General features: G+C 48.5%; 1 protein-coding gene across 1 annotated transcript in view; it reads right to left on the reverse strand.

Annotated features, from left to right (window-relative positions):
- batf (basic leucine zipper transcription factor, ATF-like) overlaps positions 1 to 15,667 on the reverse strand; it is a 33,778-nt gene that overhangs the window by 13,221 nt on the left and 4,890 nt on the right. Inside the window, exon 2 of the mRNA XM_038821675.1 lies at positions 7,625 to 7,729. Coding sequence (XP_038677603.1) covers positions 7,625 to 7,729 — 105 coding nt within the window. The remainder of the gene's footprint in view (positions 1 to 7,624; positions 7,730 to 15,667) is intronic.

The following is a 15,667-nucleotide window of genomic DNA, read 5'->3' on the forward strand; positions in this document are numbered from 1 at the left end:
GAGAGGGGGAGAATAACGAGGGAGATAAGGAGATTTTTGTAAAGACTGAAATGGTTTCCTGGTATAAGCCGCCTTCTGATTCATTCATTCCGGAATATAGGACTTTTAATTAATCTAACCAACTAACTGCAGGAAGTGTGAACTCATCAACCACTTCGACACCAGATTCACTGCTTCCTCTGAAGTTTCACAACCACAAATGTATCTCCAACCGTGAGATTGTGCTGCTATTCGGCAAGAAACACTGCACGCGATGCAGATTCAGAGGAGTGAACACGACACAAACAGCACACACCTCCTGGGCAACTATTTTGAGGATATGCTGCAAAGGAAATGGAAGCAAGGAAATATCCCACTGCTTCCTGGAAGTCCCGTGTGTATCCCAACTGAGGGAAAAGTCCAGGGCAGATCAGCCATTGGTAAAATTATTGAATACATCAGAAACCTGGACAAAGTGGGGGATGGACTTGACAGGAATTAACCAAAGTTCATGTTATATTGTTCCCTTCACAGATGGACATGGGATGGAAATTCTTGGGCACAGGGAGAGGTTGAGGCAGATTGAAGCAGGTCAGACCTTGGCGCTGGTTGAAAGCAGCAGCCCGATGTGATGTGTTTCCTTTCTCAGGCACGGGCCGGGATTCTCCCCTACCCGGCGGGGGGGGTCCCAGCGGGGCGGGGGGGGGGGGGGGGGCGGGGCGGGGGGGGGGGCGGGGGGGGGGGGGCGGGGGGGGGGCGGGGCGGGGGGGGGGCGGGGCGGGGGGGGTCCCAGCGGGGTGGGGGGGGGCGGCGGTCCCGGTGGGGCGGGGGGGCTGGGGGTCCCGGTGGGGCGGGGGGGCGGGGGGTCCCGGTGGGGCGGGGGGTCCCGGTGGGGCGGGGGGCGGGGGGGGGGTCCCAGCGGGGCGGGGGGTCACGGCGGGGCGGGGGGGGTCCCAGCGGGGCGGGGGTCCGGGCGGGGGGTCCCGGCGGGGCGGGGGGGGGCTGTGGGGGGGTCCCGGTGGGGCGGGGGGGCGGGGGGGGCGGGGCGGGGGGGGGGCGGGGCGGGGGGGGTCCCAGCGGGGCGGGGGGGGTCCCAGCGGGGCGAGGGGGGCGGGGGGTCCCTGAGGGGCGCGGGGGGCGGGGGGTCCCTGAGGGGCGGGGGGGGCGGGGGGTCCCGGTGGGGCGGGGGGCGGGGTGGGGGGTCCCGGCGGGGCGGGGGGTCCCGGCGGGGCGGGGGGTGGGTTTGCCGCGGGGGGGCCTGCTGACTGGCACGCCCTGATTCCCGCCTCTGCCGATTCCCAGGTGGCGGAGAATTCCAGCCACGACGGGGGCGGGTTTGACGCCGGCCCCGGGCGATTCCCCCACCCTGCGGGGGGGTCGGAGAATTCGCCCCTGATGTGAGGACATGACACCAAAAAACATTGCGAACAAAAGTGTTGTTAAAGCGGAGTGGTTAGGCGTTGGAATGGTGGGGTGTTGGGTAGAATTCGGGCTCTCGAAAAAGAAATGGGTAAATATTTGAAGGAGAAAAAAATTGCAGGGACTCGGGTAGGGGAGCAGGATAAACTTGATTGTTCTGGGAAAGAGTAGGTGGAAAGTCAATGGGCTGAATGGTCTGTGCGATGCGATTCTATATTCCCAGGATGTGGTTATTCAGGACACTGAAAAATAATTATGTTCCCACTGCACCTTTTACATTATCAGGATATTAGTGAGCTACTAATAACCGATGGTTTGATTTTTAAAACGTTATTACCTTGGCCAAGAACACAGGCAAATATACCAAAAGCAAAATGCCTCAAAGAGAGAGAAATGAAGTTATTTGTTCACAAGCCCTTTGGTGAAATAGAAATATTTATCAGATGTTCCTCAAATAAAGTAACTGAATTTACAAAGTGACCTGAACAGGCAAACAGTCGCAGCTCAACATTTGACAGTGCAGCACTCCCTCAGTACTGACCCTCTGACAGTGCGGCACTCCCTCAGTACTGACCCTCTGACAGTGCAGCACTCCCTCAGTACTGACCCTCTGACAGTGCAGCACTCCCTCAGTACTGACCCTCTGACAGTGCGGCACTCCCTCAGTACTGACCCTCTGACAGTGCGGCACTCCCTCAGTACTGACCCTCTGACAGTGCAGCACTCCCTCAGTACTGACCCTCTGACAGTGCGGCACTCCCTCAGTACTGACCCTCTGACAGTGCAGCGCTCCCTCAGTACTGATCCTCTGACAGTGCGGCACTCCCTCAGTACTGACCCTCTGACAGTGCGGCACTCTCTCAGTACTGACCCTCTGACAGTGCGGCACTCCCTCAGTACTGACCCTCTGACAGTGTGGCACTCCCTCAGTACTGACCCTCTGACAGTGCAGCACTCCCTCAGTACTGACCCTCTGACAGTGCAGCACTCCCTCAGTACTGACCCTCTGACAGTGCAGCACTCCCTCAGTACTGACTCTCTGACAGTGCGGCATTCCCTCAGTACTGACCCACTGACAGTGCGGCACTCCCTCAGTACTGACCCTCTGACAGTGCAGCACTCCGTCAGTACTGACCCTCTGACAGTGCAGCACTCCGTCAGTACTGACTCTCTGACAGTGCAGCAGTCCCTCAGTGCCGATCCTCTGACAGTGCGGCACTCCCTCAGTACTGACCCTCTGACAGTGCAGCACTCCCTCAGTACTGACCCTCTGACAGTGCAGCACTCCCTCAGTACTGACCCTCTGACAATGCAGCACTCCCTCAGTACTGACCCTCTGACAGTGTAGCACTCCCTCAGTACTGACCCTCTGACAGTGCGGCACTCCCTCAGTACTGACCCTCTTACAGTGCAGCACTCCCTCAGTACTGACCCTCTGACAGTGTGGCACTCCCTCAGTACTGACCCTCTGACAGTGCAGCACTCCCTCAGTACTGACCCACTGACAGTGCAGCACTCCCTCAGTACTGACCCTCTGACAGTGCGGCATTCCCTCAGTACTGACCCTCTGACAGTGCAGCACTCCCTCAGTACTGACCCTCTGACAGTGCAGCACTCCCTCAGTACTGACCCTCTGACAGTGCAGCACTCCCTCAGCACTGACCCTCTGACAGTGCAGCACGCCCTCAGTACTGACCCTCTGACAGTGCAGCTCTTCCTCAGTACTGACCCTCTGACAGTTTAGAACATAGAACATAGAACACTACAGCGCAGTACGGGCCCTTCGGCCCTCGATGTTGCGCCGACCCGTGAAACCATCTGAAGCCTATCTGACCTACACTATTCCATTTTCATCCATATGTCTATCCAGCGACCACTTAAATGCCCTTAAAGTTGGCGAGTCCACTACTGTTGCAGGCAGGGCGTTCCACACCCCTACTACTCTCTGAGTAAAGAAACTGCCTCTGACATCTGTCCTATATCTACCACCCCTCAATTTAAAGCTATGTCCCCTCGTGTTGGTCATCACAATCCGAGGAAAAAGACTCTCACTGTCCACCCTATCTAACCCTCTGACTATCTTATATGTCTCTATTAAGTCACCTCTCAGCCTTCTCCTCTCTAATGAAAACAACCTCAAGTCCCTGAGCCTTTCCTCGTAAGACCTTCCCTCCATACCAGTCAACATCCTAGTAAATCTCCTCTGAACCCTTTCCAAAGCTTCCACATCCTTCCTATAATGTGGTGACCAGAACTGCACGCAGTACTCCAGGTTTGGCCGCACCAGAGTTATGTACAGCTGCAGCATGACCTTGTGGTTCCGAAACTCAATCCCCCTGCTTATAAAGGCTAGCACACCATATGCCTTCTTAACAGCCCTATTAACCTGGGTGGCAACTTTCAGGGATTTATGTACCTGGATGCCGAGATCTCTCTGTTCATCTACACTACCAAGAATCTTGCCATTAGCCCAGTACTCTGCATTCCTGTTACTCCTTCCAAAGTGAACCACCTCACACTTTTCCGCATTAAACTCCATCTGCCACCTCTCAGCCCAGCTCTGCAGCTTATCTATGTCCCTCTGTATCCTATAACATCCTTCAGCACTATCCACAACTCCACCGACCTTCGTGTCATCTGCAAATTTACTAACCCATCCTTCTACACCCTCTTCCAGGTCATTTATAAAAATGACAAACAGCAGTGGCCCCAAAACAGATCCTTGCGGTACACCACTAGTAACTGAACTCCAGGATGAACATTTGCCATCAACCACCACCCTCTGTCTTCTTTCAGCTAGCCAATTACTGATCCAAACCGCTAAATCACCTTCAATTCCATACTTTCTTATTTTCTGCAATAGCCTACCGTGGGGAACCTTATCAAACGCCTTACTGAAATCCATATACACCACATCAACAGCTTTACCCTGATCTACCTGTTTGGTCACCTTCTCAAAAAACTCAATAAGGTTTGTTTGACACTCACTCAGTACTGACCCCCTGACAGTGCAGCTCTCTCTCAGTACTGACCCTCTGACAGTGCAGCACTCCCTCAGTACTGACCCTCTGACAGTGCAGCACTCCCTCAGTACTGACCCTCTGACAGTGCAGCACTCCCTCAGTACTGACCCTCTGACAGTGCAGCACTCTCTCAGTACTGACTCTCTGACAGTGCAGCACTCCCTCAGTACTGACCCTCTGACAGTGCGGCACTCCCTCAGTACTGACCCTCTGACAGTGCAGCACTCTCTCAGTACTGACTCTCTGACAGTGCAGCACTCCCTCAGTACTGACCCTCTGACAGTGCAGCACTCCCTCAGTACTGACCCTCTGACAGTGCGGCACTCCCTCAGTACTGACCCTCTGACAGTGCGGCGCTCCCTCAGTACTGACCCTCTGACAGTGCAGCACTCCCTCAGTACTGACCCTCTGACAGTGCAGCACTCCCTCAGTACTGACCCTCTGACAGTGCGGCACTCCCTCAGTACTGACCCTCTGACAGTGCGGCGCTCCCTCAGTACTGACCCTCTGACAGTGCAGCACTCCCTCAGTACTGACCCTCTGACAGTGCAGCACTCCCTCAGTACTGACCCTTTGACAGTGCAGCACTCCCTCAGTACTGACCCTCTGACAGTGCAGCACTCCCTCAGTACTGACCCTCTGACAGTGCAGCACTCCCTCAGTACTGACCCTCCGACAGTGCGGCACTCCCTCAGTACTGACCCTCTGACAGTGCGGCACTCCCTCAGTACTGACCCTCTGACAGTGCGGCACTCCCTCAGTACTGACCCTCTGACAGTGCGGCACTCCCTCAGTACTGCCCTCTGACAGTGCGGCACTCCCTCAGTACTGACCCTCTGACAGTGCGGCACTCCCTCAGTACTGACCCTCTGACAGAGCAGCACTCCCTCAGTACTGACCCTCTGACAGTGCAGCACTCCCTCAGTACTGACCCTCTGACAGTGCAGCACTCCCTCAGTACTGACCCTCTGACAGTGCAGCACTCCCTCAGTACTGGCCCTCTGACAGTGCGGCACTCCCTCAGTACTGACTCACTGACAGTGCAGCACTCCCTCAGTACTGACCCTCTGACAGAGCGGCACTCCCTCAGTACTGACCGTGTGACAGAGTGCTGTATCAGGGTGTGTAACTGGGTGTTTCCTGGTGCTGGCTAGGCCGAGAACGATCTCGCCATTAAGCAGCTTCATTTCGGGGCCTCTGTGAGGGAAGCTCCGTTGAGCACAAACTCAGTCCCACTTCCTGCACTGACTGCTCGGCAATGCAGGAGAGATTGGTGAACTCCCCACCCCGGACTCCAGACCTGCCCCCTACCCCCAATGTCCCAACATACTAATGAGAGGATCCCAGAGCCCCCTGCACCCGCACCCCAGGCCGATCCCCTCCGCAGGCCAAATGCCACACGGGCATCTTGACACTGCCAGCCTCGCATCGTGGCCGTGCCCGGCTACCACCCTGCCCAGAGTTCCCCGTACACCTGGGAGACCCCCCCCCCCCCCCCAGTGCTGCTACACCTCACCCGCGTTAGCCGGAGCTCGACGGTGCTCGCTCGGGGTCTCCAAGGTGAATTCATTAGATCCTGCGCCTCTGCCAACGTGCATAGCAGCCCGTGGGGGAGGGGGTCTCCTGGGTGATCGGGGGCCCCTGGGTGGTTGGGCTCTGGGTAAGGTGGCAGGCACTGGACCTGGATAACTCTGTCCGGAACATATTCCAGGGAGCCGGACTGCACACCAATATGCAAATAGCGGGATCCAGATCTCGAAGCCTCACGAGATCCCGTTAGATCTCATTAGGTGTAAGGAGGCTGCTGAATCCAGTGAGAGGCATTTCATCCGGCAGGACACGGCTGTGATCTCACGGAAATATACCAGAGTTTTTTCAATTTGCTTAGTACAGGATATGGGTGTCTCTGGTTAGACCAACATTTATTGCCCATCCCTAATTGCCCTTCAGCAGGTGGTGCTGAGCTGCCTGAGGTGTAGGTCCATCCACTGTGCTGTTAGGGAGGGAGTTCCAGGATGTTGCCCCAGCAACAGTGAAGGAGCGGCGATATATTTCCAAGTCAGGGTGGTGAGTGACTTGGAGAGGAACTTCAAGGTGGTGGGGTTCCCCGGTATCTGCTGCCCTTGTCCTTCTAGAGGTTGTGGGTTTGGAAGGTGTTGACTAATAACAAGGGGTTAAATCTCAGAATAACAAGCTGATCATTTAGGACTGAGATTTCCCTCAAGGCATGGTGAATCTTTGGAATTCACTTTCCCAGAGGGCTATTGGATGGTCAGTCAGTGAATATATTCAGGATCCAGTTCAATGGGGTTTTTCTCTCGCAGGAACAGGGAGAGTGGACGGGAAATGGAGTTAAGGCTGAAGATCAGCCATGATTTTATTCAGCAGAGGAACAGGCCGATGTCTGATCCTCCTCCTATTTTCTATGTTCTTATGAGAAAGAAACACCAGAGAAGATGCAAAAAAAGATTTTTGAGAATGAGGAGTGAGAATATGTCGAGCAGGAATAATTGAGCAGGTTGGGGCTGTTGGCTTTGCTAAAGAGAAGGCAGAGGGGCGGCCTGATAGGGATCTTCAAGATGCTAAAAGAGTTTGATCGGGTTGACAATGAGTAAAATGTTTCTACTTGCAGGTGAGATCAGAGCTTGAGCACGTCCAAAGATGTGCAGGTTAGGTGGATTGGCCATGCTAAATTGTGCTTAGTGTCCAAAAAAGGTTAGGAGGGGTTATTGGGTTAGGGGGATAGGGTGGAAGTGAGGGCTTAAGTGCGTCGGTGCAGACTTGATGGGCTGAATGGCCTCCTTCTGCACTGTATGTTCTATGTAACTAATAATCCCAATTCCGAATTCAGGAGAAATATCTTTATCCATAGAGATGAGAATGTGAAGCTCACTCCCCAGAGAGTGCTCGAGGTGAATAGTTGAGACACGTTTCACGGTGGGGTACCAGAGAAGTGAATTAGAAAGGAATAGAAGGACACATTGACAGGATGGTATGCACGGGGTATGAAGGACACATTGACAGGATGGTATGCACGGGGTATGAAGGACACATTGACAGGATGGTATGCACGGGGTATGAAGGACACATTGACAGGATGGTATGCACGGGGTATGAAGGACACATTGACAGGATGGTATGCACGGGGTATGAAGAAGCTCATGTGATTATGTCAGTCTGTCTCATTCTCTCGATTCCTTTACCTGATGTAGTGTATCTGCTTTCAGAGTCTGTCGCTGTCGACTCTTCTGAGCAGCTAGACGGTTCTTCTCTCTTCTCATGACTTTCTTTGTCTCCTCAAAGTTTTCCTGAAATATGTCAGAGAAGTTTGGATTATTATTCAGTAAATCTAGACACGGAATGTGTGCAACACTCAGGAGCTCTGAATTGTGTACAGCAGCACTGTGCTGTGTACAGAATGTTTCAATATGATATTGCAGCTACACAATGCTGCTTCGGACAGTGAACTCTATCTGTTTCTATCCATCAAACCAACTCTCAGCCAGTTACACAACAATCTCTCCAATGTTGTACCTATTTTAATTTTGTATATCACTCCATGTATATTACTCCATGTATATTACTCCATGTATATTACTCCATGTATATTACTCCATGTATATTACTCCATGTATATTACTCCATGTATATTCCTCCATGTATATTACTCCATGTATATTCCTCCATGTATATTACTCCATGTATATTCCTCCATGTATATTACTCCATGTATATCAATCCATGTATATTACTCCATGTATATTACTGTGAGGTATATTAATCCATTTACCGATATATTACTCCATGTATTATTGCGATGTATATTCCTCCATGTATATTCCTCCATGTATATTACTCCATGTATATTACTCCATGTATATTACTGTGATGTATATTAATCCATTTACCGGTATATTACTCCATGTATATTATTCCATGTATATTATTGCGATGTATATTCCTCCATGTATATTACTCCATGTATATCACTCCATGTATATTACTCCATGTATATTACTCCATGTATATTACTCCATGTATATTACTCCATGTATATTACTGTGATGTATATTAATCCATCTACCGGTATATTACTCCATGTATATTATTCCATGTATATTATTGCGATGTATATTCCTCCATGTATATTACTCCATGTATATCACTCCATGTACATTACTGTGATGCATATCAATCCATGTATAAAAACAGACAGTAAAAGTTTTTACAAATATATAAGACAAAAAAGAGTGGCTAAGGTAAATATTGGTCCTTTAGAGGATGAGAAGGGAGTTTTAATAATGGGAAATGAGGAAATGGCTGAGGAACTGAACAGGTTTTTTGGGTCGGTCTTCACAGTGGAAGACACAAATAACATGCCAGCGACTGATAGAAATGAGGCTATGACAGGTGAGGACCTTGAGAGGATTGTTATCACTAAGGAGGGAGTGATGGGCAAGCTAATGGGGCTAAAGGTAGACAAGTCTCCTGGCCCTGATGGAATGCATCCCAGAGTGCTAAAAGAGATGGCTAGGGAAATTGCAGATGCACTAGTGATAATTTACCGAAATTCACTAGACTCTGGGGTGGTCCCGGTGGATTGGAAATTAGCAAACGTGACGCCACTGTTTAAAAAAGGAGGTAGGCAGAAAGCAGGAAATTATAGGCCAGTGAGTTTAACTTCGGTAATCGGGAAGATGCTGGAATCTATCATCAAGGAAGAAATTGCGAGGCATCTGGATAGAAATTGTCCCATTGGGCAGACGCAGCATGGGTTCGTAAAAGGCAGGTCGTGCCTAACTAATTTAGTGGAATTTTTTGAGGACATTACCAGTGCAGTAGATAACGGGGAGCCGATGGATGTGGTATATCTGGATTTCCAGAAAGCCTTTGACAAGGTGCCACACAAAAGGTTGCTGCATAAGATAAAGATGCATGGCATTAAGGGTAAAGTAGTAGCATGGATAGAGGATTGGTTAATTAATAGAAAGCAAAGAGTTGGGATAAATGGGTGTTTCTCTGGTTGGCAATCAGTAGCTAGTGGTGTCCCTCAGGGATCCGGGTTGGGCCCACAATTGTTCACAATTTACATTGATGATTTGGAGTTGGGGACCAAGGGCAATGTGTCCAAGTTTGCAGATGACACTAAGATGAGTGGTAAAGCGAAAAGTGCAGAGGATACTGGAATTCTGCAGAGGGATTTGGATAGGTTAAGTGAATGGGCTCGGGTCTGGCAGATGGAATACAATGTTGACAAATGTGAGGTTATCCATTTTGGTAGGAATAACCAGCAAACGGGATTATTATTTAAACGATAAAATATTAAAGCATGCCGCTGTTCAGAGAGACTTGGGTGTGCTAGTGCATGAGTCACAGAAGGTTGGTTTACAAGTGCAACAGGTGATTAAGAAGGCAAATGGAATTTTGTCCTTCATTGCTAGAGGGATGGAGTTTAAGACTAGGGAGGTTATGTTGCAATTGTATAAGGTGTTAGTGCGGCCACACCTGGAGTATTGTGTTCAGTTTTGGTCTCCTTACTTGAGAAAGGACGTACTGGCACTGGAGGGTGTGCAGAGGAGATTCACTAGGTTAATCCCAGAGCTGAAGGGGTTGGATTATGAGGAGAGGTTGAGTAGACTGGGACTGTACTCGTTGGAATTTAGAAGGATGAGGGGGGATCTTATAGAAACATTTAAAATTATGAAGGGAATAGATAGGATAGATGCGGGCAGGTTGTTTCCACTGGCGGGTGACAGCAGAACTAGGGGGCATAGCCTCAAAATAAGGGGAAGTAGATTTAGAACTGAGTTTAGGAGGAACTTCTTCACCCAAAGGGTTGTGAATCTATGGAATTCCTTGCCCAGTGAAGCAGTTGAGGCTCCTTCATTACATGTTTTAAGGTAAAGATAGATAGTTTTTGAAGAATAAAGGGATTAAGGGTTATGGTGTTCGGGCCGGAAAGTGGAGCTGAGTCCACAAAAGATCAGCCATGATCTAATTGAATGGCGGAGCAGGCTCGAGGGGCCAGATGGCCTACTCCTGCTCCTAGTTCTTATGTTCTTATGTTCTTATTACTCCATGTATATTACTCCATGTATATTACTCCATGTATATTACTCCATGTATATCAATCCATGTATATTACTCCATGTATATTACTCCATGTATATTACTCCATGTATATTACTGTGATGTGTATTAATCCATCTACCGGTATATTACTCCATGTATATTATTCCATGTATATTATTGCGATGTATATTCCTCCATGTATATTACTCCATGTATATCACTCCATGTATATTACTGTGATGTATATCAATCCATGTATATTACTCCATGTATATTACTCCATGTATATTACTCCATGTATATTACTCCATGTATATTACTGTGATGTATATTAATCCATGTATATTACTCCATGTATATTATTCCATGTATATCATTGCGATGTAGATTCCTCCATGTATATTACTCCATGTATATTACTCCATGTGTATTACTCCATGTATATTACTCCATGTATATTACTGTGATGTATATTAATCCATGTATATTACTCCATGTATATTATTCCATGTATATCATTGCGATGTAGATTCCTCCATGTATATTACTCCATGTATATTACTCCATGTGTATTACTCCATGTATATTCTATTTTAAAGCTTCTATATAAATGTAAGTTATTGTTATTGTGTCTTTAAACCTGACCTCTGGCTCTCTCAACACTTATAATCAGTTACCAGTCACCAAGCCAATTCCTAGAGAGTTTACATATCAAACAGACTGGGCTGTTTGAAGGAGTTAACAATTTATAACATTGGTATCATGTTTACAAACTCAATGTTGAGTTAATCCCTCATGATCTTGTGCACAAGTCACAGGATGAAACCTTTCACCCTCATGAGTCTGTTCCACCCGTCAATCAGATCATGTCCATGCAGGAGCCCAAATATGCTCCCTATCCCTTTTCCTCCCAAAGGAAGCTTTTCTAACACAGTCTGTAGATTGTCCAACCAGAGGGGAGGCCATATTGGATTTGGTAATGAACCAGGGCAAGTGATAGATTTGTTAGTCGGAGAGCATTTTGAAGATAGTGAAAGTTTAGCACACTGGGCTAAATCGCTGGCTTTGAAAGCAGACCCAGGCAGGCCAGCAGCACGGTTCAGTTCCCGCACCAGCCTCCCCGAACAGGTGCCGGAATGTGGCGACTTCATTTGAAGCCTACTCGTGACAATAAGCGATTTTCATTTAATTTTTCATTTCAATTCTGTGACTTTCACTTCAGTAATAGAGAGGGATAGGTGCATGCAACAGGGCAAGGTTTACAATTGGGGGAAGGGTAAATACGATGCTGTCAGACAAGAATTGAAGTGCATAAGTTGGGAACATAGGCTGTCAGGGAAGGACATAAGTGAGATGTGGAACTTGTTCAAGAAACAGATACTATGTGTCCTTGATTTGTATGTCCCTGTCAGGCAGGGAAGAAATGGTTGACAAGAGAGGTTGAATGTCTTGTTAAGAGGAAGAAGGAGACTTATGTAAGGCTGAAGAAACAAGGTTCAGACAGGGCGCTGGAGGGATACAAGATAGCCAGGAGGGAACTGAAGAAAGGGATTAGGAGAGCTAAGAGAGGGCATGAAAAATCTTTGGTGGGTAGGATCAAGGAAAACCCCAAGGCCTTTTACACATATGTGAGAAATATGAGAATGACTAGAGCGAGGGTAGGTCCAATCAAGGACAGTAGCGGGAGATTGTGTATTGAGTCTGAAGAGATAGGAGAGGTCTTGAACAAGTACTTTTCTTCAGTATTTATAAATGAGAGGGGCCATATTGTTGGCGAGGACAGTGTGAAGCTGGTAAGCTCGAGGAGATACTTGTTAGGAAGGAAGATGTGTTGGGCATTTTGAAAAACTTGAGGATAGACAAGTCCCCGGAGCCTGACAGGATATATCCAAGGATTCTATGGGAAGCAAGTGATGAAATTGCAGAGCCATTGGCAATGATCATTTCGTCCTCACTGTCAACAGGGGTGGTACCAGGGGATTGGAGAGTGGCGGATTTCGTGCCCCTGTTCAAAAAAGGGAATAGGGATAGTGGGAAATTTGGCCAATTGGATAACGAACTGGCCTCAAACCGATAGAAGACAGAGAGTGGTGGTGGATGGCAAATATTCAGCCTGGAGCCCAGTTACCAGTGGCGTACCGCAGGGATCAGTTCTGGGTCCTCTGCTGTTTGTGATTTTCATTACTGACTTGGATGAGGGAGTTGAAAGGTGAGTCAGTAAATTTGCAGATGATACGAAGATTTGTGGCATTGTGGATAGTGAGGAGGGCTGTTGTCGGCTGCAAAGAGACATAGATAGAATGCAGAGCTGGGCTGAGAAGTGGCAGATGGAGTTTAATCCTGAAAAGTGTGAGGTTGTCCATTTTGGAAGGACAAATATGAATGCGGAATACAGGGTTAACGGTAGGGTTCTTGGCAATGTGGAGGAGCAGAGAGATCTTGGGGTCTACGTTCATAGATCTTTGAAAGTTGCCACTCAAGTGGATAGAGCTGTGAAGAAGGCCTATGGTGTGCTAGCGTTCATTAGCAGAGGGATTGAATTTAAGAGCCGTGAGGTGATGATGCAGCTGTACCAAACCTTGGTAAGGACAAATTTGGAGTACTGTGTGCAGTTCTGGTCGCCTCATTTTAGGAAGGATGTGGAAGCTTTGGAAAAGGTGCAAAGGAGATTTACCAGGATGTTGCCTGGAATGGAGAGTAGGTCATACGAGGAAAGGTAGAGGGTGCTAGGCCTTTTCTCATTAGAACGGAGAAGGATGAGGGGCGACTTAATAGAGGTTTATAAGATGGTCAGGGGAATAGATAGAGTAGACAGTCAGAGACTTTTTCCACGGGTGGAACAAACCATTACAAGGGGACATAAATTTAAGGTGAATGGTGGAAGATATAGGGGGGATGTCAGAGGTAGGTTCTTTACCCAGAGAGTAGTGGGGGCATGGAATGCACTACCTGTGGAAGTAGTTGAGTCGGAAAAGTTAGGGACCTTCAAGCAGCTATTGGATAGGTACATGGATTAGGGTAGAATAATGGAGTGTAGATTAATTTGTTCTTAAGGGAAGCACGGTAGAATTTTGGATAGCACAATTGCTTCACAGCTCCAGGGTCCCAGGTTCGATTCCGGCTTGGGTCACTGTCTGTGTGGAGTCTGCACGTTCTCCCCGTGTGTGCGTGGGTTTCCTCCGGGTGCTCCGGTTTCCTCCCAAAGTCCGAAGATGCGCAGGTTAGGTGGATTGGCCATGATAAATTGCCCTTAGTGTCCAAAATTGCCCTTCGTGTTGGGTGGGGTTACTGGGTTATGGGGATAGGGTGGAGGTGTTGACCTTGGGTAGGGTGCTCTTTCCAAGAGCCGGTGCAAACTCGATGGGCCGAATGGCCTCCTTCAGCACTGTAAATTCTATGATAATCTATGATTAATCTGGGACAAAGGTTCGGCACAACATCGTGGGCCAAAGGGCCTGTTCTGTGCTGTATTTTTCTATGTTCTATGTTCTAATACCTTAACATCCCCATTCAATAAAAAATCATCAATCTTAGTCCTTGGAAATGGCTACCAATCCTGAGCCTCAACAGATTTTCGGGGGAGTCAGTTCCAAATTTCCACTTCACTTTGTGTGAGGAAGTCTTTCTTGACATCAGCCCTGAATGATTGGACTCGAATTTTAATATTCTGCCTTTTGGATTTCCCCACAGTATTTTTCTAAATTGATCAGATCAAATGCTTCAACTATTTTAGAACCTCGATTGGACTTTCCATCAGCCAGATTTCTGCACCGTGTCCTGATAATTAAAGCTGAACAAACTAGCAAATGAGAGTAAACAAAAAAACACACAGAAATTCATTTTGCATAAAGTGAATAGAAATAATTATCTTACAGATTTCAAAATATGTCAAGCAAATATCATTTTGCAGCAGGAGATGAAGATCACTGTTATATATCAGATCAATGAATGAAGCCACATTTATAAAGTAAGAAGCCCTACAACACCAGGTTAAAGTCCAACAGGTTTATTTGGAATCACTCGCTTTCGGAGTGTAGCTCCTTCATCAGATGAGTGAAGAGGTAGCTTACACAAACCTACCACTATTTGTGTAACCGAACTCGTCACTCACCTGAGGAAGGAGCAGTGCTCCGAAAGCGAGTGATTCCAAATCGGGCAGCACGGTAGCACAGTGGTTAGCACAATTGCTTCACAGCTCCAGGGTCCCAGGTTCGATTCCCGGCTTGGGTCACTGTCTGTGCAGAGTCTGCACATCCTCCCCGTGTGTGCGTGGGTTTCCTCCGGGTGCTCCGGTTTCCTCCCACAGTCCAAAGGTGTGCGGGTTAGGTGGATTGGCCATGATAAATTGCCCTTGGTGCCCAAAATTTCCCTTCGTGTTGGGTGGAGTTACTGAGTTGTGGGGATACGGTGGAGGTGTGGGCTTGGGTAGGGTGCTCTTTCAAAAAAGAGCCGGTGCAGACTCGATGGACCGAATGGCCTCCTTCTGCACTGTAAATTCTATGATTCTATGATTCTATGGTGTCGTAAGACTTCTTACCGTACTCACCCCAGTCCAACGCCGGCATCTCCACATCACATTTATAAAGCATCAGTAACAGTCATATCACAGAACATAACAAGTTCACTTGTTACACACTGTTTCATAAAGGCTTCAAGGTAGGGAAATCGACCAGCGCCCTGTCCTCATCAAACACTCCCAGGGGTTAGATACAGAGTAAAACTCCCTCTACACTGTCCCCATCAAACACTCCCAGGACAGGTACAGCACGGGGTTAGATACAGAGTAAAACTCCCTCTACACTGTCCCCATCAAACACTCCCAGGGCAGGTATAGCACGAGGTTAGATACAGAGTAAAGCTCCCTCTACACTGTCCCCATCAAACACTCCCAGGACAGGTACAGCACGGGGTTAGATACAGAGTAAAGCTCCCTCTACACTGTTCCCATCAAACACTCCCAGGACAGGTACAGCACAGGGCTAGATACAGAGTAAAGCTCCCTCTACACTGTCCTCATCAAACACTCCCAGGACAGGTACAGCACGGGGTTAGATACAGAGTAAAGCTCCCTCTACACTGTCCCCATCAAACACTCCCAGGACAGGTACAGCACGGGGTTAGATACAGAGTAAAGCTCCCTCTACACTGTCCCCATCAAACACTCCCAGGACAGG

This window comes from Scyliorhinus canicula, chromosome 2 (genome assembly GCF_902713615.1).
Source record: "Scyliorhinus canicula chromosome 2, sScyCan1.1, whole genome shotgun sequence".
NCBI classification, from domain to species: Eukaryota; Metazoa; Chordata; class Chondrichthyes; order Carcharhiniformes; family Scyliorhinidae; genus Scyliorhinus; species Scyliorhinus canicula.